This window comes from Echinococcus granulosus (genome assembly GCF_000524195.1).
Source record: "Echinococcus granulosus chromosome Unknown EG_S00016, whole genome shotgun sequence".
Taxonomy (NCBI): domain Eukaryota; kingdom Metazoa; phylum Platyhelminthes; class Cestoda; order Cyclophyllidea; family Taeniidae; genus Echinococcus; species Echinococcus granulosus.
In genome coordinates this window covers 700,315-727,703 of record NW_020170396.1, presented here as the reverse complement: position 1 = coordinate 727,703, position 27,389 = coordinate 700,315, and the positions used below count along the sequence as shown (strand labels likewise).

Here is a 27,389-nt window from a genome sequence, read left to right as displayed (position 1 = left end):
TCAGGAGGGCTTGGCTCCCTTCTTCGTCCTGGGAGCCAATCGCATGAACAACTCCGGTTCAATGAGCAGCTACAAGAGGAAGTAAAATGGCGAAAAAGTTAGATGGATGCTCTATAATTTGAGTTTACGTGAAATCACGCAAGATTTCCCCTTCACTCAAATTGTGGGGTGCAAGTTACGTAATTTCGGGAAGGCATACCAGAACGCTAATATAATACACTTAAGCGTGAATTAAAACATCATCAAAGGGCAAAAGGTAGGAAAAAGTGGAAGAAGAATGGAATGATACATTTAAATCACAAATGTGTGTGCGTGCAAGGTGACTGGCTGGAAATATACCCTCATTAACAAAAAAATTTGGCTAGTGTCTTTGCTCTGGTCGCGTTCTTGTTGGCTTATGCTCCAAGAATTACACGGACTTTGCAAAAGTCCAACCAATATTACCACCCAGATTATCTGCAACTTCTGAAATACATTACAACAGTGGGGTTATTAAAGTAGCAGATTAGTTAAGGTTAGGCGTTAATGCGTGGCCTTCTGCGGAGTCGGCCACCACGTTGGTGGCATGGAACTCTGCTTGAGCCGCCCAAGTCACTAGCTCCCCGGCGCTTCTGCGTGTTGACAACAAAAACGGGTACAATTTCAGGCATAATTAGGATGCTGTAGTGCCAGAATGGGAAGACAATTCCATCTTAGAAGAACATAGATTCTGGTTCCGTTGGCCAACTACCTCAGTTAGACATCCAGTTGGATTTACAAAAGAATGTGGAATCATGGCAATTACCCCAATCTCGGATCTGAACAAATCGGCTGTGAACACAATGAATGGCTAGTATTATCTAAGGACAAGAAGTCCTATTCAAAAGGGAAAAGCTAGTAGCGTAGAGAATGTGCTTCCTGTAGGGTAATTGGTTGAACAAATGTACAGGATTTTGAACTCTCATCCAAATGCACAAATCCACTGTCAATGTTGGGACAAAGAGGGATCATCTTTTTGTCTTCATTCCTAAGTCGGCTTGTATTCTCCATTCCTCGGAGGCATTCAACTTTCAGCAATTTGGTTTCCATGGTGGTTTGATGCCTGCAGCCTTTTAACTATTCGCTAAGTCAGTAAAATGCTTTTACAATAGTTTGCCTCAGAGCTTTTCTGTGATAATTCGTGCATTACACTACATGAGCAAGTTTAAATAGTAGGCAATATGAACCCACATCGTAGGAGGCGAGAGGCTGTTGCGCGCTGCCGCCAGGATCCGAGGGATCCCCTTTCTTATTCCACTTCATGTTGCTCTGGTTCCGCCCGCTGAATTTAACGTCACTTGCTTTGTCCTCTGCAGCCTCATCCACCTCATGCGCTAGAATGGCCTCCCTGTGGAAAGTGGCTTTATCATCGCCTTCAACATCGTCGTCTTCGAGGGGAGTAACTTTAGCCAATGGATTAGAGGCATTCGTCCCCTTGACCTCCGTCTCCTCCTCCTCCACTTCGTCCTCCCTCGATCGCTCTCGCACCTGGGCCATATCCGTGGGCTGTACGAGGTAAATCTCCACCTGCCCAACCGCGTAAATCTCGTATACTCGGTCAATGAATTCTATAGCCTCTGTGGCAAATTAAAAACAGCCAAGTAAACTTCTAAATTTATCTATTTAATAGCATCCACCCATTCAACATCGCCTCAATTTATAAACTTTAATCAGGATGGAAATGGTCTCCCACAAAATTGGAATGTGGATGGGAAAAAATGTAGAATCGGATTAAAAAATTCATCATTACGAGCCATTTTATTCCATCTTCCCTACATTTGGGACATTAATTATATCACGGTTTATGCGGACTGATCCCCTATACAGTGGATAGAAGGGACCTAAAAGTGCCCTTTCTGCCCTCCTTTTTGAATATGCTACCAGATAGCTGCAAAAACCATCCGGAGCTGTCTACAATTTCCGTGCAAAGTCAACAATGAAGTGAATACCCGATAGCTCCTTCACCTCTCTACTACTTGTATCGGATCCAGATAGGGAGATATGGCTGGGAACAAATGCCAAACCGTATCCCCACAGAACTATTTCAAGGCACATCTTCTATTCAATGACTTTTTTTAGGCCAGTATTCGCATAACTTTCAGTGGTCGTACGGGATGGCCGGCTCATTCCCCTTGCCCCCAATAGAGTTCTCGGAAAGGACGAAGCTGCACACTCCGTGCAATTGCCGAGAGGGATGGGTGCCGTTGTGGTCAAATCTCCTCTGAGCTGTCCGCAAGTCTGATGACTAGCGCAGTTGGTACATGGGTAAGTTTCTCATAGCACCGTGTTTTGATGACCGACGTGGGAGATTGACCAAAGGGGGCGCCAGGGACGACACTCAAAAGGAGGAGGGCTATGTAGTAACCCGGTTACTTGTTTAACGCTTTGTTTTGGTTTCGTGGGTACTAAAGGCTCCGCTTTTGCACTTACGCTTAGCAGCATGGTCTCTCGGGCCGCTACATAATAACTGATTTGGCCTTGCCGGGGATGATAATGAAGAATCTGCGTCTTCTTTTAGGGTAGAGGAAATGATGCGGTTTTAACAGGTCGGTGACATTTTTCAATTTCTATTCACCCAAAAAACTGAAAATAAATTTCCTCATGGCAAGGATGTAATTCACAGTCCAACAGTCGACACTTGACACTTTGACAAACAGGCTCAACTTGAGCAGTAAATGCATTGAAATTCTCCTCAACCGATCACGCGTAAATGGTCATGGTTGTGCACAGTTGCCTCTTTACGGTTGGAGTTTAGGCAGACCTCTGACTAACAGATCTGAAGGTAGTTGCAAGCCACCCTGACGGGATTTTAACAAATCAGTCTTCAGTAATTCCTTAAAATACAGCGAACTATTTAATATTCAGGTGTATTTTAAAGATTTGGGTAGATCCTACGCTTGTTTAGCCGTGACACCTTCTCCTCAAAAAAGAGGGAAGAAAACTGCAAGGAGTTCAAGCGCACACAGAGCAGGTGTTTACGCAACTGCCTATTCCACCGCCAGTCCAGGATAAAGTGAGGCACTTCAATTATTTTCCTTTTAACAATCGAAAAGCATTTCATTTATGCCTTTTTGATGTTCAGCAGCTGCATTATTGTGAACACACCATCTGCTTACTCACTTCGAGATGGCATGATGTTGCATTTCTGCAATAAAAAACAAACACCATTTAGCAGCAAACAGATGCGCCGAGTCTTTGTGGGAAGGCGAACAACCTTGTTTATATTTATTCTAAACGACTTTTATGGGGAACTTAATCTGTGTTCCTAAGAGAATGGAATGATTTTATTTCCCTTTCCTCAGAGTAAAACTTCTTTCCCACTAATTGTTTCCAGGAGAAATGATCCTAATACCCAAATCATCCCTTTTTGGGAGCGAAAATCATTTTCAGTTTCCTTGCAATGAATGAGTAAGGATGGTTTCACATCGAGCCCATTGTTGCCGTCCACTCTAAATTTGAGACCTGGGAAAACAGCAACTCACCACTTGCGAGTCCTTTGTCGTAAATGGTTGTCAGACGACGACACAGGTCCTTGGTGACATGAAGTCCCAGTAGGGGTGCGTTTGTGTTCGAGAAGGCATCAAGGAGGTTTTGAAAAGTATCCATAGTGGTTTTTTCATCGTCCCCGTCCACACCAGATGGCACCCAATCGTCCTCCTCCATTTCCTCTTCATCATCCTCATTATTCCTCCCCTCCACCTTCATCTTCTTCGATCGCTCGATATTGTGTGACTGTCGTGAAAGTACTGAGGTCGTCTCCACAACTTCTTCCTCCTCTTCCACACTTTCGTCTTCTGATTGGGCATCATTTAACCGCAGAGGTGGAAGGATTATAGAGGAGTCATCTTCGGAATCTGACACATTGTGGACGTTGTGACTCTGCTGTTCCATTTCCTTCTCCCTTTCTTCTTGCCCCACCTCTCCTACTTCCACCCCCGTCTCTGAACTCCTGACCTCTTCCAGCTCCTCCAACCGACGGTTCATGAGATTTCGGATCAAGTTCTCTCTATTGGATAGGGAAAAGGAAAATCGATAGGCGGGCTTTGTGGTTGTTTGAAAAGGTATTAATTTAGTCGGTCATTTCCAAAGCTGTGGTAATGCTGTCGGGTACTATATATTTAATGATAATAAAGATAATATGGAATTCCCAGGTCATGAGGGGATGGTTCAAAGGGCAGGATAAGGACTGAACAACGTCTGACTGATACATTGCAAATTAGTTGGATTTAGTTAATTTTTTTTTATACAAAGCCGCTTCAAGTCGACTGGTTCGCCAAGTCCTTCAGTGTGGATGAATAGTGCTCATCTTGCATCACACAAAATCGATATTGATTAGTTATTGATTGGTTTAACCACGCGAGATGACTCAGTGCAACGAGGTGAGGTTTTTGCAGAAATTGTACAGGACCCTGGTAAGTCTGCCGACACTTCTAGTTCTGAGCCATTCTCCGATGTTGTGATAAGTTAATGCATAAGCACCTATGCTATGGATGGCCATAGGAGGAGCCTGGACGCTATGCAAGCAGTGACGCGGTGGAATAAGTCCCATTTCTGATCACACCAAGGCAAGAGACATTAAAGTGGAACAGCATTTCACTAAGGCAAGACGCTAGTTTTTCTAAAATGATTATGATAAATTATCAAAGAGGGAAACACATACCGTTGTGACCCATAACAGAACAATACCATTCTAAAAATTAGTACTGCAGTCATTATCATTCTGAGGCCATAGAAGAATTTTAAAAAATCGCCCACAGATACAGAGTCCTTTTTGTACAAATTTTGTAGAAAACATAATCAGTGATCAACGCAGTATCAAGAGTACAAACGTCAAGTCTAATTTAGGTTGCAATGATCAAAAACTTATCCTTAATCAACTCAGGGGGAATCAACTCTGCTTTCGATCAAAGATTATTCCACTTGACACCACAAATTCTCGAGTAGAGTTTACAAAGTTTCAGATTAAACAAAAGACATAATATGGTGAATTTGGCGGCCTCAAAAGCGTTGAAACCCCAGCTCCAACGTGAATCTGCCATTTCACAGGTGGTTTCAATTCACTCAACTGCAAACAATGACTTGAGCAGAAGTACAACTGACCGCTTTTTACGTTTTCGATTACTAGTGGGAGGTAAATTTGATTGGCAACCTTATATAATTATATAATACTAACCTAAGCATATTAAATTTCAGTCCCTTTGAACCCCTAAAAACGCTTTAAGTAGGCGATATTAATGGCCGACTTAATTAAAAAGTTGATGCAATACAGGTAAACGAAATATTGTCATTACTTGCCTCAAAATAAGTGGATTTGAAGTGCCCCCTACGTCTTTAATTTGGAAACGCCGCATTTTAATTTAACGGTCCCCTGTTAGTAATCAGTAGCATGTAAAGTGGCCAACCAAAGCAATGCCTTTATTTCTATAAAATTAGCCGGTCATTAGCATGAGGAATTCAGATGAAAAGCCTCTGGACTTTTTAATTACTCAGAGAATGGGTAAATCGGAGAAATGGTAGGAAGACATCTATACATAATCACTAGTTAGTAGAAATCAACCCCTTGAAGGAGGTAATTAGCGTTTTGTAGTTTCGGTGAGGAAGCTCAGAGAACACCGCCGCAATCCCTGCAAAGGGACTAGAGCTCGGACTCCTTAATGTTTGGTTTTCATGCGCACTTAACTGAATCTATCAGTTAAACTACAGCAAAACAGTCTGAAAAGGCAGAATGTTGATCATGCTTAATGACAAGGGAAATTTCGTTTGCCGGAAGGCATTAGAGTGATTGAATCCTTCTGGATTTTTGCGTGGAATGAATTTATCAGATGCAGACTTGAACGCGAGACGGATAAACACTTAAAACAAAGAGGGACCACTCTTAAATGACGGGATTGAAAAGAAACAGTGACACGAAAAGTGTGTCTCTAAGGCGAATGACCTTCAAAAAATCTTACCATGCCTTATTACCAAAGAAATAAGGCTAAATTGTCCATCAAGCGTGTGATTTGAAGAAGATAACTGGGATTACCTAGTTCCGCTCCATTATTATCCAGTATGCCAGTAATTCTGTGACTATTGCGGAAAAGCCATTTAAAGGCAATATAAATATCGTTTGAGGTGACCTGAAATGGTAGATACACATTTTTAGTCGGACTCACTTGCGAGCGCGTCGAAGAGCAATACGAGCGAAGCTCTCTTTAAGGGGTTCAAGGTCAATTGTCGTAGCACTGTCAGTGAGGAGGTCATGAAAGGAGAATCGTGTCTCTGTGGTGGTGATGAATTGCTCCGGTGGGACCCCATCAGTTGTCTGTGAGGATCTAACGTTTTCTGGATTCCCAGTTAGCAGAGCTGATTCCTCTGCCGCCGCTACCATCGCTGTCGCTGAAGTGGGAGCAGCAGCGGTGGTGGTTAAGCTTTCCGCGGCATCCGCGGACTCAGCGGCCGCCTGCTGTTGCTTGAGGGCGCTCCGTTTGGCCTCTAGGAGACTCAGAAAGCAGTCGAACAGGCCGCGAGTTCGAATTTGAACTTGACCCTTTACCACCACGCGAATACAGAGCCCGTTGTAGAGGAGGACGCGAAGCAGATCAAAGCCACTGACTCGGTACTTGGACGAACCGAAGATGGGAATCTATTTGCAGAAAGTGTTTAAATTAGGGTAATTTCCATTCAACACATTTATTTTCAACACCATGATTCCTACACTAAATATTGTAACTTTGACCAAGCCATCTAGGCTACTTTCATTGCCTAATTTTTCCTTGCAGCAGTTGTCAGACTTAAAGCGATAAGCACAAGTAAAGGCGAAGTTTTGCTGAGTAGATAGATATCTTCTGCTATTGTCAAAAGACATTTATTAATGCGAGCTTCACCCCCATCGTATTGTCTCCAAGGCCGATTTCTGTGTTGAGGGGGCTTTTGTTTAGCTTGTTTACTTTGGCTGTTTAAGCATACGACTGATAGCGACACAGGTCAGGTTTGTCGATGTTTAGTAGGTGATGCTTCTTGCATTGATATTAATAGGTTATAATAATTTGTTCCCCATAAATTGAAGACGAAATTCCTTCATTCTACTATCCCCACTTTGAAATGGATCCATACAAATAGCGAAATAGTACGGCAATATTTTACATCAAGTAAAACGAAAGAAGTACTTCTGGTGCATTGCAAAGGTGTGTTCACTTTACATGATTGTATTTTCCTCTTTCTGAAGTTTTCCTACTAAAGGTTTCGCTGTATCAAGCACGCACACCTGTGGAATGCGTGGGAAAAAGGGTCGATGACTCATCTCTATTGATTTTTACTGATTCAGTGCACGCCTTGCCCTTTGCACGTGCGTTATCGATTTCCTATGATGCACTCAGCTGAAAGGTAATATGATGAGGAGGTGTCAAACACTAACAACGCACTGGAGATTTGTCCGGGGGGCTGTCGGACGCGGACTGCAAGTGCTGCAGGCTTTGGTAGGCGCAGTTCGCAATCGCCGCACAGCGTCTTGAGGGGCTGGCCGCAGACTACAACACAACGGGCAGAATAGGAGAGCATTGTTTTTTGCAGGCAAACAAATAATGCTAGACTTCCATCATGTTTTGAATTGCTATATTATCTCCAGTCCATTGCTAAAAAATCGTCTTTTTGAGTTTAATTTTTAAAATACTTATCATTGTAACATGATTTTAGGTGTTAGGTTAGTGGATCATTAATTGGCCTTATGAATATAATCAGAGCACAGCCAGACTTTTTTCTTTCTATAATAAGAACACGTGCTAAACAAAACAGCTACTTGATTAGCCTGATTATTGAACAAATGTAGCCGTTTTGCATTAGTGAATTTAAACAAGGAGTATTTTTAAGCACAATGAGCCCTCAAAGATAACCTTTTTTCCATGAATGTATTATTACTAGTCCTTTTAACAGAAAACTTCACCTAAGGCGTAATTTTGAGAGCTTTATGTTGGATTTTAGAAGCTACGCGGTGCTGTTTAAAGAACTTGAATGAGATAAGCAGGGGACGCCCTAACATATATCAGTCGAAATACATTAGTAAGTTTTCTTTAAAAAGTGGGAAGTTACATTTGGAGAGTGCGAAATTCTGCTCCATTTCGAAAGAAGATATAAGTAAGTGGTAATTACAGTTGTATCGAAACTGTTCAAACTGATAGTTTGCTTCCTTTCGAAATCATGTCGTAGAGCCTCATGAATCTCTTCCTACTGGGCGAGTTAGCATTTGTTGTAAATGGCCGCTTACTCAAAACATTATTGCCCCCACGCAAAATCTGTGCAACTAGGCTTGTTTGTGGACCATGGGACTTACGAAACAAGAGTTCCAGGAGCTTTGTGTTGTTTTCGTATTACACTGTGAGATACATGCTGTCCACTCAAGTTTTCGTTCAAAAATGAGGTACTCAGTTGTATGATATCTATCTCTCAATGTTTGGTGGCGGATATTAAGAGAGCAGAAATGGTACTGAACCGTTCTATTGACATGTTACATTAGTAATTACACCCTGTATCAAGCTGAAAATAACCATTGTTTTTAAGATTATTTGTTTTCGACAGTCGGCGTTCAGCTTTAGGCAGAAAGGGGGAGGTGATTGAGCTAAAGTAAAGGCCAATAAGACCTAATGTTGACAATTCGAAACGTTTATGAATAGGTTTTGCCATCCACATGGATGGCCCAAATCAGTTGACACTTTGGCTAGTCTGTAGGAGATCGTAATACGCGACATCACTAGATAAAAGATACCAATAACGATTCCAGAGGGGTGGCCTCAGTAGTTCCGATAGGTATTTAAGAAACTGTGATCAAAGAAACATCATCTCAAAAACTAAACGACAAAAAATTTCTCGTGTTTGACCATATGGAACCTTTAGGCTTAGATACCACATGTACCATCACAAATGGGGCATGGGGTGTCGATAAATCGATAAAGGGACCCATGTTGGCATAAGTGCAGTCGTAATCTGCCAAATTGATAGTAGCGCATTTTTGCATGCATTTAATTCAAATTAAATGAAAATCAGTAAACACAATTAACATTCATTTTTGTGTGGTCCCATTTCGCCCTTTTTATTTTGCTACCTCTGTTTCGACTACGGTACTCCTTATCACCGCTACTGCAGTTGCCTTTGTTGCCCTCTAAGACGGACTTGCTCAACTCTATACAATTATTGCACCAGTTAAACCACAACGAAGAAAAACGCAGTTGCCTACTTGGCTTGGTGTTGCCTAGTCTCGCCTTCTCCTCTCGTTTTGCGTTTGAGCTTTTGACACAAGTCACTAACCTGAAGCAAAATATCCTACAAATAACACCACATTATCTTTTATTGCTAATGTTAGTGCAGATTTCGCAGCGGTACAGCGCTAGCATAAAAATTCCATTGCAGGAGAAAAGTAGTGAAGCGTTTAAAGTACACGGAGGAAAGTGGAGTCCGTTTAGCTCAAATTAAGGCAGTTTTTGTGGACCAATAAGTCATGATCTTAGAACCACACTAGAATGATGGTAAATGATGGATTAATCAACATTTGTTGGACGCAAACAGGTATGGTTTTGTAGAAGGAAATGTACCTGAACATTTCCTACATAGGTCAAATCGACTACAAAAGGGGAAGCCTGGTTATGCTTTGATGGCTGAATGATGTACACCTTTCTAAGCACAGTAGAGAAAAGACAGGTTCTAACGAAATACACAAGTGCATTTAACAAGGAGCGCACCTGTAAGCTCACATTTTAACAAGTTTACCTATGTACCTTTTTTGTGTAGGGATATAAAATAGCATAATTTATATACACAATAAAACTGCCCAAGTCCTGCGATGCACAGGGAGAGTAGATTAAGGGTTTGGAGAAGTGAACTCTTCCTGGTAGCTTTTGGTTGCATTGTTGTGCTTAAAAGTGGTCAATCATAGCACCAAAATGCAAAAGAAGCAATTTCTACCTGGATGCACAATCACTAGTACTTCTCAATCAAAATTATCCAATTCAGCTAACGAACAAAATTTGTAAAGGGTGATGAGGTTTGAGGTTAAGTGCCATAACAGTGTACAATTGACGTGCTCTGGCAGTTTGCTTAACTCTGCGTTTGATGACGCGGGCACTTGAGTCCCTGCAGACTGTATTTCTGCCTCCTGAGCTATGCCAGTAACCCCTTAGCTCTTCCGCACGTCGACAATCCACATCCTGCCTTAGCATTATTACTTCTTTCGACTTCAGGCAAGACTGGGGACGCTACACTGGTGGTAGCGAAAAGCGAACCCGATCATAAAGGACAACCACCCAGAATTCTACTACTGAATGCTAAACCTTCTCGTAATGAAAAGAGGGGACATGCTGCGAATGGACAAATCTGTGACGATCCTTAACAGAAGATCTGGAAATGACATCTAATTTCGACAACTACTTCAGTCCCGTGTTCTTCAGGAATACCATTGACAACTGAAGCGACACTATTCATGAAACATCTAAAATATTCGCTGTGGAGCTGTCTACGGTACCTGTGTAAGATGTCAGTTAAATGAAAAAAACAATACCCTCTCCTCTTCTCTACCAGCCGAAGAGAACGCAGATTTAGGTGGCTGGACAGCATTGAAGTGAGAACAAAGTGGAAAGGAAGAACAGACCCAAAACATTATCTCCGCGAAACCATTTCCTTTATTCCATGGCTCTGCTTTTAGGTAAGTATTCTTACGACTAGAGATGCATATACGAGATGGTCAGCACATTTCCCCTCCCCCAATGCGGTTTTTGAACAGGACGGAACTCCAGATACAGTGGAATTGCCGAGAAGAGTCAGTGACGCTGCGGTCAAACATCAACTCAGTTGTAAGCAAATTCGACGGCTGGCGCGGCTGGCTCGTGGACGACTTTCTTACGGCATCGACTACATTGTGATGGCTGACTCGAGAGGTTAACTGAGGGGAGCGCCGTCGACGACACTCAAAGGAGAAGGAGGGCTATGCAATACTTTGATTATTTGTTTAAACCCTCATTTTGATTTCGCAGGTACTTAAGACTCCGACTTTTTCTTCCTCTGGGTGGCATGGCCTCCAGGCCAGGAAGGGAGCTCTTTAACCCCTCTGTATATTGGCGGTGAGTGTCATGTCTTCCTTCGTTTTCAGGAAAAACTCGGTGGGCTGTAGTTAGTCGTGGCAATAGAAGGCTATACCTTTTGAATTTAAAAGAAACCCCAAGGCTAAAAGGCAGCATGAAAACATTTTACCCGTATATTTTAATGCTTGGGAAAAATTGAAAGTGCTAGAAGGAAGCGAAGAAGCGGAGTTAAACATAGTGAGGGAGGCTACGAAATCATGCCACCAAGTCGACCCTACTCAGTACATTTAATGTTCATGATCCATAAATTACTCTCATCTGTTTGTCGGGCTCGTTATTACCTGTTTTTTTCCAAGTAATTCAGATATTTGGCACTTTTAAGTCTGAAAATTATTTTTTGTTTAAAATACGCCTAAGTGTGCCAGAAAATGACTGATATTACAAACTTAATGCTGAGAACATGCAAGAAGTATTTTGAATTTGCGCTCAAAATCATTAGCTAAGGAGTCTAACAGTGGTGAGGTGGATAACCACATAGATTATCTGTCAAATATTTAGTAATTTACCTTAAAAGCATCCATTGAGCAAAGGAGGAGATGTGCGGAGGGGTAATTTTTCCTGATGTTGTTAAATGACCGAAATGGTGTTAATGACAAGAACGAGAAAAGCTGATGAGTAGGAGGATGGTATATAGATAAATAACTGAATAAATCTGGCGTTTAATCGTCTCTATGTCCGTCATCGATAATACGTCTACCAACATGATGAACATGCCTTGACGATAGAAAAACTAAGTAGACGATTGCAGTGGTGGTCGCATCAGTCTAGTTTCGAATTCGCCATTTCCCAACATTCTTAAATCCACATTTTACAACGAATAGAGGTCACCGGGGGTGAGAGGATAGGAGAGGGTATAAGACGTGCCTGGACAAGGTGTACAATTACATATATTGGAGATAGTAGCGCCTAGTTCCTTTTAATCCCAAAAAATGTGCAAAAGGCGGAAATTGAATGGGAATTGGAGTGAAAACGGGACCTGCCTGCACAAGGGGCACAAATCCAGCATTGAGTCGCTCCTCGAGGGTGGTAATGAGCTTGGTGGAGGGCACACAGTCGACCCACAGACAGAGCCGCGAGGGGTCAGTGTACAGACAAAGCAGCAGCACGCCCGGCGGTGCCACGCTCAGTGCCTCCAGACGCGCCATCAGATGCGCCACTTTCGACGACGACGTCCGCTGAGGCTCGTTTGAGTACACCATTGCAAAGCTAACCTCCCCCAAAACGAAGTCAAAGGGATTTGAATAATGAAATGACTTGATTGCTTCGATGGTCCACAAAGGCTTCGCCCCATTGGTTAGTGCCAATATTGATTGCAGCCTCAATCGATAACGACCGGAATGATATTTTCGGTAGGAAAAGCAAATGACATGATTATTTTTGTAAGAAAGTTCTACATTTGTCTCACGTAAACCATCTGTACACGTATTTTCCTTTAGAGTGATCGTACAATGCGCTGAACTCATAGATACGTCAGATTTTTTTCAATTTATATCCAACTTTTAAGTCGCTTTTGCTTAATTATTCTTCAAGGCATACTTTTTCTATGCAGGGCAGAAACCGCAGGGTCCTAAGTGTCGAAGCGACGACTTCGTCTTGAAATGGTATGATATGATGATTTAGTAAAAAAATTTAAATCGGAAACACCCCAATGAGAGTAGGAACTATTGGGGGAAGTATGAACCTGGCATTCAGGTAGACATTTCATTTGCTATAATTTACATAATTTGGATAATTATAAAGTCGCTGAAAGTGCTAACAATCACTGTTACAGAAAAAAGTTACCTTAGAGCAGGAGGGTAAATCTTTCAAAGTGCGTGGTTACGAATTGTATTAGTAGGCTAGCCAAAATGCGAAAATACTATTCCAGAGCATCTGTCAAATTGCGTGTGGAATGGTGCCTACGCAGATTCATCGGCTTTTTAACTAGCAGGCAGCTTTAAGAGTGAATCGGTGGCGGTTGTGGGGCAAATATACAGCGATAATGGACTCACCGACCAAGCTGGTAGGTGTTGATCTGCAGACAGCGCGGTGTGAAGGGTCCGTTGATGGGGACGTCTTTCCAGGGTGCACCTTTGAGACCCAGAAGGAGGTGCACCCATCCATTTTTGGCGTTCAAGCTGTCGCCTCGAAGCACTGCTGAGGTGGTCGTGTCGCGGTAGTTACCCGATTTTATCTGACGCTTCCGACTCACCACGTTGTCACTGTTCACATCTCCTGTGGACGCCCGCCAGACTAGTTGGCGCTTCATCATTGGACGCTGTGTAAACCATACCGACTGACTAGGTAACGGATTTTAGGTAAAGTTGAAATACCTTCCTGCCCTAATGCTAGGTCATTAATCATAAAGACCACTTTCGAGGACAATTGACGAATGTCACTCACTTAGTCAACATCTATTTGTGGATAGACAAAATCCACGTCTAGGCGCAGAAATAGTTCTATTCCTTCATTCATGAGTTTTCGTTAAGATTTAGAAAATATGCAATTCTTCAATTTTGGGTGCAAAATAACAAAGTTTTGACTTTAGTATCATCAATTTATCTAGAGAAATAGCTCACCTGATACACAAGAATGAGGTTTTTTGGTCTCTCCTCCAAAGGGATCTCATTGTTAACGTTCACTTGATCGGTATTTTTTTCATTCTTCTTCCCCCCTCGGAGACTTTCCGTAGCTTCTGCTGACCGATGAACTCGACTGTCTCGCTTGTTCACCTCCAGATCAGGCATCAGTTCGCCACTTCCTCCACCTCCACCGTCACCATCGGTAATGTCCGCACCGGAGGGATGGGGCGAGGGCTGCACCTGCATTTGCTCCACCATTTGGGTGTACCATCGGGGCAGTGGTAGCGTTACTGTCACTGGTCTCTCAAAAGCCTCCGTGCCCAGGTCCAGCTCGTAGATGTTGGAACACTCGTTGATCTCCGTGAGTTGCGAGTCGAAGTGGTGGATGGCCTCGATCAAGTCCTTGCGCACTTGTATCGCCTTTTAACCCATTTTAGGGCAAGTGAAAACTCAGTAAGCTTAATCATTACTTACCCCTTGAATTCTACCCATACTTCTGAAGGTAGTTTCAAAAGAATGAAACCTCTTATTTGAGTTCAAAATTTGCTGCGTCATTTCAGTTTGCCTAGAACTGCCGAGATAATCATATACAGGAAATCCAGTCCGGCCAAGTACGATCCTTAAATTTTTGGAAAAACACGGTTGAATTATAGAAAGGTCGAGAGGTAGCATATGTCCCCCGTCTTTTACGAATAACTTGCCTAGAGCCTTTATGGTTATATTTTTGTTAATACGACGTTGCTAATATAAGCTCTTCGCTCCAGTGCCTCTAAGGGTGGCAGGAGGTAGAAGCGAAGGCTCGCTGCGACGCATTGTGTAACTACACCCCACTATAAAATTTTGCCATGAATGTTGAGATGCATCACATAACCTTAAAGAGCTACCTTGCAATAAAGTGGACCGGTTTATGTTTGAGAAGACATTCGTGCATTTGAAGTCCTTAGAATATAAAAATAACGGTGAAAATACTGCGCCTCTTCAACTCGATCAAAAATTAAATTTTTACTAAAATACTGTAAATCATGATGGTGCAGTACCCGTTTTAGTTTCACGGGTACTTTAGGCCTTGCCCTTGTACTTCCTCTCCGTGTCTCCTCCAGATCATGCCAGTAGCCTCAAGCCCTCATTTGCGTCGCGAATACAGATTCTGCCCTAGGGTTATGCCTTCTTTCGTCTTTAGGGAATTTTCAAGACGTTAAATTGGTTGCAATGGAAAGCGAGCCCGTTTCTACTGCCGGGTGATGAACCATACCTTGAGGGAATAAGGGTACAAGCTGCTGACGAGGGAATAAGAACGACCCCTAATACAAGGGTTGAAAATGGCTTCTACCTTCGGCAACTACCCCAGTTCCGTGTTCTGTAGAATGCCATTCCCAACTGAAGCGACACTAGCCGTGAACCATCAGGAAAAGTTCGCAACGGATCTGTCTAAGTCACCTGCATAAAGATGTCAACCAAGTGAACACGCCACTCCTCCACCACCTCACTACTAACTGAAAGGAGCCAGATAGATTAACTAGGTAGCACCAAAGTGATAAAGCGGAGCAGGCACAAAACTTTGCTCCCAGGAATTTATTTTAAACCCCCTCCATTATTAATTGATTCTGCTTTTAGGCCAGTATTTTACCACTAGCGATGGACGTGCGTGTCGACTAACATATTTATCCATCCTCCAATACATTTTTCAAACAGGACAAAACCATTGTCCCAGTAGAATTGCCAAGAGGAATTAGTGACACTGCAGTCAAATATTCTCTCAGTTGCATACAAATTCAATGACCGCAGGTGTTTTCTTGCACTACCGACTACGCTGAGATGGCTGATTCGGTAGGATGACCAAGGGGAGGTCCAGGGAAGACACTCAAAAGGAGAGGGAGGCTATGTAATGCTTTGGATGGTAGTTTAACTCTGTTTTGGTTACACGCTCACTGAAGACTCTGCCATGGTATTCTCGATAAGCGGCATGACCTTCGGGCTGTGCTAGCAGCCCTACCCCTTTAAGTCGGCGGTACATATTCTACCCTAGTATTACGTCGCCCTTCCGACTTCAGAGAAGTCTTGGGGAGTTACAATATCTCCTGGTATTTTAACTGCAATGGAGTTTTTCATCTACGTATTGAGAAGTTGGTCGATTTATACTTTGTTAGTAGTATTTATTTTAATGTTCCCAGCGAGTTGGAAAGGCTTTGCCGTTATCTTTTAAACACCTAAATAACCTGAGGCTTTAAAAACTAAGCAATTGCAATGTAAAAATAGTCCACAAGTGTTTTTACAATCCGCCCGACTGAAATGATTTGCCAAATGGAATTTTATCATCCAGGCGCAGTTAAAATACTTCGTGTCTCCTAAATGCAGCATTTTTCACACGAAGGACGCGGTAAAATGTAAATTTCAGGCATTTGAGCCCAACTTTTTGGTTTTTTTAAGACAGAAATAAGAGAATTTATTTTACTATTTTTCAGTTATATAAGTTATTTGATTGCATCAAGATGCTGCGACTCTTCGACCCATTAAAGATGGCTTTATAAATGGGGTGGTTGGAGCTCCTTGAAGGCTTCAACCACTGTTTTTGAGTGCCTCCTAGCCAAGAACAATCCACTATTTAGCACTGAGAAGCACAGGGACTTTTTTCCCACAAAACCCCATAAATCATGATTTTTCGCAAAGTTTGGATATTAGATTTATGTAATGAACTGCCTCTACAGCACAACACGTAAAATTCACCCAAACAAGGCCAATTTTCTTCTGTTAATGGTGCAGTTCCACAGCTGGTATTCATTAGGCTGTTAAATTAGTCATGTTAACAAAAAACTAATCCGAATTTCATGAAGTTTTAGCATACCCAATTTATGTTTGGTTCACAATTTGCGTATCTGATATTGGAACGAACTGAGACTCAAGTCTCAATAACTCCTGAACTGAGTCTCAAACCGACCTTAAATGTGGAGGTGAGGGTGTTCCTGAGTGCGAATTTGGGGATACGCACACTGAAAAGAGGATGGAGGATTGAGGAGCGCAACAGTCCTCCATCCGAATCGAAGGCCACCGTCTCAGAGGGTGTGCCGATAACGACAGCGATGAAGTCGTATAACTCGTCAGTGCGGAAGATCACACCTCCGGTGAAAACGGCTGCTCGTTTGGCCACCTCCAGACTCGAGACACCTTCGCGCGCGGCGCGCATAATCTCCTCGACGTCGGAGGCTTGCCGCGAAACGCCTCCGCTCCCACCGCCTCCACCGCGGCGCCCCCCACGACCGCCAGACTTGACACTCGACAGAGTCAAACCCGCTCGGCCATCCACCCCCACCGCGCCCCTCGGTCCAGTTGGTAAAGAGGAACTGTCTCCCTTTGCGTTGTGCTCGCTAAAGCGGCTCGCCTTGTAGGCAGCCTCGCGCATTCGCGATGGCCATTCAATGTAGTGGACCGTTGGCTGTACTATCTACAAGGGGATACAGTTTAATTGATGCCTTGAGAGACTACCTTACTTGTCTGCATCTTACTACGGTAAGGAACAAATAAAAAACGCTAATCGAAAAATCTGCTTTTTTTGCGAATTTTCCCGATGCAAACTCAGGTGGTAAAAAAGACTTTACACTAATGTGCATTTCGTCATTAATAAATATTTACGCGGAAGGCTTAATTCCTCAATAAATGTATTTTTTGGTGTCAGTCGCAGTACTAACTCAGCAAGTGAAGGAAAGAAATCCGTTTAGTTCAGGGTTACAAATCATTAGAAAGATGTCGACTTCCTCAAGTATACACCAACACAGGGAGTCCTTTAGTCCATTGGATGTCCACGAAATTCTAAATTAAACAATTCTTGAAGGGCTTAAACCGTGATTGTGAAGCGAATGGCATCTCGTTCCTTTTAAATATACAAATAAAGTTCCTGGTCTAGCAATGATGGTCGAAATTTTTTTTTTTGCGAAGCCTAAAAATTCTTGAAGAGGTTCATTTGAACCGCTCTGGAGGCAAGAAGTTGCCTTCTGCTTTGATTGGCCAGTCAAGGCCGTGGCGTCAGAGTTACGGGTCAGACCCAGTTAAGTTGTTATGTTTTCCAAGACTCACTATGATTACTTTTTTCAAACTTTTGGGTAAGTGAGTATCGGTAGCGAAAACTATTAGTCAACACTTAAGTTAAACAATACACTGCTGTTTAAGACCGATTTAGCAAATCTTCTTGTGAAAATCCCACTGATGATGTGGGCCGTTTAAGGTGATCGATGAATCCTTCCATAAAGAAATTGTGATCGGTACCCATGATTCCAAAATGGGAACCAAAAGTTGTCATCGGAAAGGACGAAGATTATAAAAGGTAACTAGTGGGTTTCATGTGATTCTGTATAACACTAACAACTACAGAAACCTTCCTTCGATATTTAATTCCTTGAATTCGTCACCATCAAGATTAATTATACTTTCACAACGAGGCAAACGCTTACTGCGAATCCCACTCTTACAAAATTATGCCTAGCCATCTCGTCCCGAGCTTCCAAATGTCCATTCCATTCTGCTTGTGATCATGTGATAGTCCAATGCGAATGCCAAGTAAAGTTGGTAGACATTTCGAACTTGTGAGAGTATCAGGGAACTACAAATTTGGGTAATGATGAAGAGGAGGAGGGGAGTCAGCGGCATCGAGGAGAAAAATGATGTCTTCATCTTTTCCTCATTCCCTCAATTTGTAAAGCGGGATGTAATGTCCTCATGGATGAGCTTTGTAATACGAGAATCAGCATCTTTGGTTCTCTCGCAGCATGTGGAATGAGGCTTTCCTGGGATTGTTTCACAAGTCCTCTCTGTTTCCTTAGTGGAAGTCTCTCGCTCACGTTTGAGTTGTGTCCTACTGAGTAGACAGATCCTGGTCATAATTGTTGTTTGATCCTCAGCGGGTGAACAATTTCATCCGCAGTTCATCGTACATCGGTCACTCATAGACCCACAGACACACAAATACAAATACCAATTCCCGTCACAAGTTGGACAGTAACAAACCAATCCGAGATGCACTGTACGTTTTTAATAATAAGTACGTGAAAGAAGTGAAAAACTACAGATTGGTAGATCGAGGCTCCTTGTCATCTGCTGTTTATGCCTATAGGTGGCACCGGTTCGCTTAGTAGCCGTCACAACTTCTTCCTTCTGATTGGTGCAGGCGCGAGTGACACTTTCATTTCTTGTACTACGTAGGTCATCGCCTGAGTTGCTTCTCCACTTATTCTAACTTGTTATGGGTGGTAGGTGCTTCTTTATTATTAAAGTAGTGCATTCGTCATCATCTGGTGATTCATCACCAGGATTCAAATTTTTTATTTAAATCACTTCTGAGCAGTCCGTTCCGCTACCTCACGCTCTATCCTCACCAACCACTACAGGGCAACTGTTGCGAAAAGATTCTGTCGCTTTGGAAGCAAATTAAATCCGTCTCGTTATGAAAACAGGTCAGAACCACATGCACTGGGCTCCAACATTTTCCATGTGAGGGTTCAAGGTATTGGAGGCCATAAGGAAGTGTACCGCATTGATGGAACGACATGTATCTATGCCTTGTAATGCATATATATATATATACAAATCACCATACCTAATTTGCAAGTAGGGACAAGCCATTGCAATATGATACACCGACTACTGGATTATTCTTTTAGTTCACGGGTTACTAATCGGTGTTATGTTCATAAAATATCTCATCGGTATATTTATTACAGTCATTGTGCATCGGAAACAGTTGAATGCTATGCACAGCAGTAAGTTTAATGAAACGGAAAGAGTGAAGTGATTTGTTTGATTGCAAAGTGCAAATCGTCCATTAAATGCTTTCAGCATTTTGACTCTGTTCATTCATACAAAGTTGACGAAACAAAGTCATCCAGATTCGTTGCTTAGTGTTTTATTAAACTGCCACAAAAGTAAACAGTTTTTACACCAATATGAGCAATATGCAGAAGAAGTGAACTAGGTTTTTAGCTGGAGTGATGCGACTTCACAGTTTAAACAAGGCTGCAAGGCAAAATTAACCTCTACATATATCTATGACTTATCTATAAGAATTTTAGGGTACCTCAACATCCCTTTTAAGAGTCCAGAAATTCTCGCCCACTCTGGACTGAAGAACGAAGACGGAGCGCGTGTCAAGGAGCGGTATGCCAACAACAACGTAGTCAACGGTCTTGCCTCGCTCGTGACGTCCAGCCTTCTTCTTGTCCCTCCTCTTCTCTGTGTTGGGTGCAGTTCCCTCCTCTGAAGTGTGTGATGTGGGGAGTGATTAGCTATTTTTTCCACAATTCTTCATCCCCTTAGTCTTTCTATTTCCCAATTACAAATAGACGCTGATGTCTTTTGCAGAACAGCTTGCCCCATTGGAGGTAGGAAAAACAGAACCTTGTAACATGTTCCCCGATCCAGAAAAACCACTTAAGAATTGATCAAGAGATTATCTGTTTGTAGTCAAGTATAATGCATTGATTGTTATCAAGGGGCCACTTTGGGTCTCTGCCTCTGTGCTTTCTCCGGGTGGTCTGACCTCCGATACATGCCGTTAGTCCCACACCCCACTGTATATCAAATATTTATGTGCTGTCTGAGTATTATGTCACCATTCGTTTTTTATATAATCTCGGTTCCATATAAATTCACTAAATACCCATCAAGATAATTTTTTAATATTACCTTTTCATTCAAATCATTGAATGGCCTCCTTCAGACACAAATTAACTAGTAACTTAAATGTCTTTGTAAACGAAATGTACCAGCTAGGGCACTACTGCTCGTCTGTATATAAACTGTTACCACTATCTATTTATATTGTCAATTTTCAAACAATAGACTTGTGCGGCATCGTCACTGCAAATTAAAGAAGGGGTTAAAAGTGATGTTAGCTGGTAAGTTTAATGCTTGCTAAAGGTTTTGACAAAAATTTATACTAGAAAAGTGATGTTATTTGGGTGTTTGTTTTTGCGCACACATTATGCTTATATTTCGAAGGAATTTTACAGAAACGTGTAAGTTACGTGGGCACAAACTGTTTATTTGAGATGAAAATGGGTAATGCGGTTGACTTTTGATATACTAGAGATTCTAATCGGAGATATAACAAATAAGCAAATTTTAAGATGACTTTTAAATCTAATTGTTAAGCTGTATTGTTCCTTAAGGCAATTTGCTTAGGTCAGCCAATAGCTTTGGGAGTCCCTATGGCGAGAGTTTGTGACCCTGGGGCTGCTTATTCAAAGTTGGTTTTTGGCTAATCGATATAGCAAGACTCAGTGAACAATGAATTTTATGATATCCCAATGCAAATTCACAGCGGAATGTAAACATATCAACTTAAATACTTCCGTGCTTCCGCAAAGTCTGGAACTGGTTTAACTCCAGGCTTATCAATACGACATAACGTGTTTTGGAAAAATTGCCCTGTTAGTTGCCAACGTTCCCACTTTGATAAGCTGTTTTGACGGTGCGGCTTATAGGCATCTTAGAAATACACGGGATTGTGTTGTTTTCCCGGTTTTTTTTTCACCCACAATGTAAAGGGTAGGGTAGGATGTGGCCACCTTGTAATGCCGACTTAAGGTCTCACTATCGCGGCGCTCTCAGTGCAGTGATAGAAAAAAACAAAAAATAGGAACCCTAAATGAGTCTCAAATAGAGGAGGTTGCTGTTGAGCTACTTATTTGGCTGAATCGAAAATACCAAAGTTTTGACCTAGGCGTCATTCAAAGAACATTGGGTGGATAAATTAGATCTACAAAGCTAAAACACCGCGCTAATTTGGTGGGGGAAGCCAAAGTTGGCACCGGCCCGTTGATGAAAGCACGTCAAAGCAAGGGAAGGTATAATAAGCAGAAAGATTGTGTGATGACTCCCGGAAAGCTCCCTCCTTTGTTCACGAGTTAAAATGCGATCGTAAAACCAGCAGGATGATTTATAAGATAGGTTACTGCCGACAAAAGCTTTGTCCCAAAATTTGAAAAAGTAGATAAATGTTAAACAAACATGAGTGCGAATAACCAATGCTTGGGACAATTTTCGAAGAAACATTGAGGTGATATAGAAGTAACCCGCTCATTGGGCTAGAAACCCAAGAAAAAAGTGACTAAGACCGGCTCTCTATTATCCACTCATTTAATGAAGTGCGCAGTCTACTGATACAGATCATTTTCATCCCCTGCATGAAACACCTTTACCCTGCCTAGCTAGTCTGAAAGAATAGAAATTCAGCCATCCAACTTTAACTTGCGCTGAAATGGATGCACAAGTAAGCATTGGCGTGATACAAAAAGGGAGAGAAGGCACTGCAGCACTGTTATATAACGCGAGGTTGATAAAGGAAGCAAAACCTAAAGGGTATGGACAGGATCTGCTAAGCGCTACAGTTTAGAATCCGTCAATCAAATACTTTGTGTAAGGCTTACTGAATGGCACGACCTCACAAGCGAATAACAGAAGAACTGGTGAATGAACACAGACGCAAGAAAGTGTAGCAAAAATTGAGGTGAAAAGAACCCAAATTGCAGTGCAGTTAAATAATCTGAGTAAACAAAGTTTGCGAAAATGTCGCTCTTGAATGACAAAGAAGTGCGTCAGCACTTGGATAGCCTGGATTCAAGAAAGGTGTAAGGTAAAAGGAATCTTACGATTTGACTTAACATCAACGCTAACGTAAAAAGTAACGCAGTTCGTGGCGTGGTTCATCTTTTACTTAGTGGACAAATGTGGGCACTAGTGAAGGAATAGAGAAATACGAGACAAAATGCAAGTGGAACTTACGGTGGTGGCCATCGCTCGAGGTGTCGCTGATAATACCTTCATTGGCTTGTTTTGCTGCAGCTTTCGCTGCCTCGCGCGCAGCTTTGACTAAAATTTTTAAAAATAATAATTAAAAAGAAGATTGAAACTTTGATTTTCTTCCCTAATTACATAGCCATGCCATAGAAGTCTTGTTTAAAGAGGCTAGGTCAAACAACTAGGGTGCGATCACGAAACATTGCATTGGTAACCACATCAGGCCTAACGTAGTTATTCCGGCCTTCTCATTTTTAATTCATTATTTTTGAAATTTAATCCGGATTGAAAGCGAACCTGGGTGAAAAAAATGCTGGTTATGATATTTCACTCAAGGTGTGGGTATTCGTCGATTAGTGGCGATGATCTACTACTACTAAGGCATTTAGACATGACAAAAGGAAAGAATAGAAAATTAAGGTAGCCCGCATCTTATCAATTGAAAAAATGCATGAAACAAGTTTTTCGGCCTAAAAGGGAACAAAAGCGCAACCGCGATGGTCAGAAGCCTTAAGATGCCTAAATCCACTCAACCGGTTTACACAAGTTTAGCCTACTCTCCTCGAAAAAAGGTATTAGTCAGGGCAGCAAACTAGACAACACCGTTATGCACCCCGAAAATAACCGACAAGAGAAGTTTTTTAATCAAATTCAACTAGTGATCTAGTCTAAAAAGCCTTCAAGAACTGCCAGAAATGGTGACAGGTCCTCAAATTATCTCCTTGCAGGTGGTAAATTACTTTGACGGAAAGAAATGTATTTTTGTAGTGGATTTCAAATTTTGCAATTCAGTCCTAACAGAGAGCTGAAGAAGGTAAAATTGTGCACTGAAGCTGGATCTGTCCACAGTGAATCAGGCATCCTATGATTATGAATAGCCGCGGGGTTTTAAGATGGTATAGAAGTCATGGTGTCGTTCTAAAGATGATGCCCTCTCAACCACTGTACACAATCCCAACAGTGTTTTTTTTTATTTTTGAAATACTTTAATTACTTTTCTCAGTCTTTGTTTTAGTTTCGCGGGCACTGAAAGGCATGACGATCGTACTTCCGCCGGGCGGCATGGCAACTTAGTCATGACAGTAGCTTCTTAGCCCTTCTGTACTTCGACAGAAAATGTGCTGCCTCAGCGTTACGTCTACTTTTGCCTCGAGGAGAGTGTTGGGGAGGTACATTGGTGGCAGTGGAAGGTGAATCCTTTCTCAAGAGACAACATCCTTTCATTTGTACTGTTGGATGACAAACTTTAACTTGGCGGGAAGAGGAATCGTGCTGGGGATGGGAGAATTTGTGACGACCCCTTACAGAAGGGTAGGAAATGACGTCAACCTTTGGCAATTATCTTAGCCCCGTGTTCTTTAAAAATGTTATTAAACACCTAAGCGACGCTAATCGCGGCAGTGAACCATCTGGAAGCGTTTACTATGGAGCTGTCTACATTACCGCTATGCAGATATCAACTGAGTGAGCATGCAACACTCACTTCTCTCTACTAGCAGACTAGGTCGCAGATAGGTGTGCTAGGTAGCACCAAAGTGAGAATGAAGTGGCAAGGTGGAACAGTCGCAAAACCTAATCCCACGTGATGGACAGTCGTGTTGACCAACATATTTCCTCGTCCCCAATAGAGCTTCCATAAAGGCCGAAACTACAGATTCAGTGGAATTACCAAGAGGGATCATTGACGTTGCAGTCAAGTAGCCTCCCATTTGCATGCAAATTGGATGACTGGCGCGGGTGATTCGTGGTCGCTTGCCTCACAGCACTGACTACGCTCTAATGGCCGCTGAGGGGGCTATTTACTACCTTGAAAATTTTGTTTAACTCTTAATTTTAGTTTCACAGGCGCTTAAGGCTCCACTCTTGCACTTCCACTAAGCAGAATGGTCTCAGATACGTGCCAGCGCCCCCGCCCCCAGCCCCCGGTACGTCTGCATTATGACGACTTTCGTCCTCAGAAAGACCTGTGGCGCTACCTGTTCCCTAAAATTGACTTCCCTATCATCTATATTCTTTACTAATTTATAAAATTTCCTAACTAAATATTGTCCCACTCCTTTCTCGGTGAAATTTTTCATTTAGAATAATTAATCAGACAAACAACGCTACCACCATGCCACCCAGCGGTGCCAGTCAGAAAGTGCGGTTCAACATTGTCGAGACATATGATAGCCCTGTTCAAGTCGCAAAGATGTCCCCATTACTTAGTTCTCACTGGTGGTTTGCTTTAATTTCACCAACTATTTTGTGTATTTTGATGAATAAATTCCGCTTTCAACAGTTTAAATCGGTTGTATATCCAAAGCGATCAGGAGGTAGTAGGTGAGTGGGATGCAGGACCAAAGCCAAGTAATCAATCTTTTAATAGGCATAAAGCACGTAACTGCAGTGGTTATATGCCTAAAGTTGTACCTTAATAATCAGCCACTCATATTTAGGAGGAATGGTTACTTTTCCTGTTGCAAAGAGGTATCCTATTCGTATTTCATGTACCAAAGCCAACTAAACACCAGATTCAGCTTAACTATCAGTAGAGATGCATTTAACAAACGCTGGTCAGAAGTCTCAACAGAGAGGATGAGTAGGGCGTACCTTTTTCAGCATAACCCTCCTCAGCCTTATGAGTGGCCTCCGGCGTGGTGAGCTCGATGGCAGTGGCGTAGGAGAAGGGGATGAAGCATTGGACGGGTTTGCGCAGCTTGGCGGAGCACCAAAGAAGATGCACATCACTGCCCAGACGCAGGTTGGGCCCGAGCCAGGGGCAGGCATAAGCACGCACCGCTGCGGGCAGGGGTGCTGAGATGAGGTGCGACCGCGCACCCCCCACTGCCCCATGCGGCACCTCCACCCGCGCACCTGTCCAACTCAGCATCAGGCCACCGCGACGCTTCACCATCACGTCCGAACGTAGGTTGAACACGCTGAACATAAAGACGCAGATTCACTCAAACACGTTCTCTCGCATCATCTAAGGACCGTTTCAACTGTGAATTTAATGGGCAGTTGAAGCTGAGTCGGAGGCAAATGGTGCTACTCAACTCCGCGAAGTAGCGGTTTATTAGCCCATGCGAAGTGGTGGTTGGTTGAGGGGGTCATTTTAACGGTGGGTGAAGAAAAATAATTCCGAATCTGGAAATGATTTTCAACAATTCTCACCAACAGTCTAATACTTTGTCGGAAGTTGCGTAAGTGCAGCTATTTATGAATCTTTACTAGGAGTGTGTGTAGTTAGGTAGGTAATAAAAATTTGTTGTTTTACGTGTAAAAAAGGCAGAACCTGAGCTAAGCTTATACCATCGATAGCTCACTCATTTTTAGTCTCTCCATTGATGAGCACATAGGTGGCCGCTACTTTGGTGGCTTTGTTCGCCTTGTTCTTCTTTCCCTCTGAACTCTCTGAGTTCTCCCTCTTCATATTTGACGTGCGTTTGGGTGCAGTAAGGCTGCTGTCGCTGTTTCCACTGTCCGACCTCTTGCCTTTGTTGCCATGCCGCAACCCACGTGACCTCTTGGCACCCAATACCACCGACTTATCGATCGCGCGGTTCCCTCTCCTTTTCCTCGTCTCTTTTATCACTCGTCCCATGAGTGATGGCTCTGTGTTTACATCGGAGGTGGGAATAAATGCCTCCATCACTATGGCGATTGTGTGATATACTCGTGGCGCATTAGACAGGCACATTATCGTATGCCCTTCAGACTTGGTCAGCATTCCACTTTAATTAAAGGGTGTTAATTTTGTTACTATTTTCGCTTTTATAAAGGTAGATTCCCGGGATTCTTGAGCATATTTTTATCGGAGTAATAAGTCGACCACTTTGGCTGTCAGAATAATGGTTCATCTCGTGTTTTATTTGTTCCATCTAATCATATATCTTTACCTTGGCCTCAGGTGCATTGCTTAGTCAATGTTAAATATAGCCTTCTTTGGAAGCAACTCCGGTTAACAGGGATTATAACTGAAACACAATTTTAGCCAAGTTTGCATCCCCTTTAACTACATTTGACTGTGCTCACTAGGTATTTCTGCTTGATAAATGCATATGTGAATAATCCGTCGGATTTCTTTTTCAATACACCAGGCAATTTTGACCTTGACGATTGAGAAAGCATAAAGCTTCAATTTTTCCCACCACCTAGCACACACGTTACAGACGCGGTGCATTGAAGCGCAGCAACACTTCCGTCAACAGAGAAGTGCCTTCAAATCAAGTCTCGGTGATGCAATGTCATTTTTGTGATAGAGTAACATCTTTTCACCTTTTTAACGACTTCTGGGTTCCTGTTCACTTTGACCCTTTTATCTAGCCCTTTGTGTTCTGTTATTGTCTGAGTCACGTTAACCTTCTGAATTCCCTAGTCAACACCAATGGCAAACGCGTGTTAAGAATAATTTGACAGTTTTAGCTAACATTTTAGGATTGTTTTCAGTGCATTCCTTGACAGTTTTACTGGTTTCTGTACAAGGACAAACGATTTTAATATTGTTTTCGTTGATCAAAGGTGGAATTGAGGCCGCGCTAAATGAAGCAGCTTAGATTCTAGCTCAACCCTACTCCCTCCACTGATTAATAGAAATTGAAGGCATAAAATACGTTGGCTGTTTGTTCAACTCTCAGTTTTGGTAAAGGGATCGCTTAGACGCTACGCCATTGTACCTTCGTCGGGTGGGCTAGCCTAGCCTCCGGGCTATGCCAGTAGGAGCGAGCCCTTCTATATGTCGACAATGCACGGTCTACTTGTGTATCATGCCTTCATTTATCCTCAGCGAGGTCTCGGTGCGCTACAGTATGGTTTGTTTTGGTATGAGGGGATTCCATCCCATTTGCATTGCAAACATAAATTGCCCCAATTTTCCCCATCGCATGGCACCCACCATAAACGCGATGAATGGTGTACGGAAGCATGGCAGTACATCCAT

At 42.6% G+C, this 27,389-nt stretch overlaps 1 protein-coding gene across 1 annotated transcript; it reads right to left on the bottom strand. All coding sequences in view use genetic code 11, as the record gives it.

Moving 5' to 3' along the window:
- EGR_03213 (hypothetical protein) lies at positions 1 to 26,102 on the bottom strand (the record flags this gene model as incomplete). Its single annotated transcript, XM_024492462.1, has 13 exons — positions 1 to 69; positions 1,210 to 1,595; positions 3,501 to 4,024; positions 6,174 to 6,643; positions 7,422 to 7,526; positions 12,095 to 12,440; positions 13,115 to 13,380; positions 13,682 to 14,104; positions 16,620 to 17,123; positions 19,746 to 19,924; positions 22,454 to 22,540; positions 25,061 to 25,389; positions 25,777 to 26,102. 13 exons carry the CDS (start codon positions 26,100 to 26,102, stop codon positions 1 to 3), a joined length of 4,014 nt encoding a protein of 1,337 aa, XP_024353136.1.
- Positions 26,103 to 27,389: the final 1,287 nt, after the last annotated feature.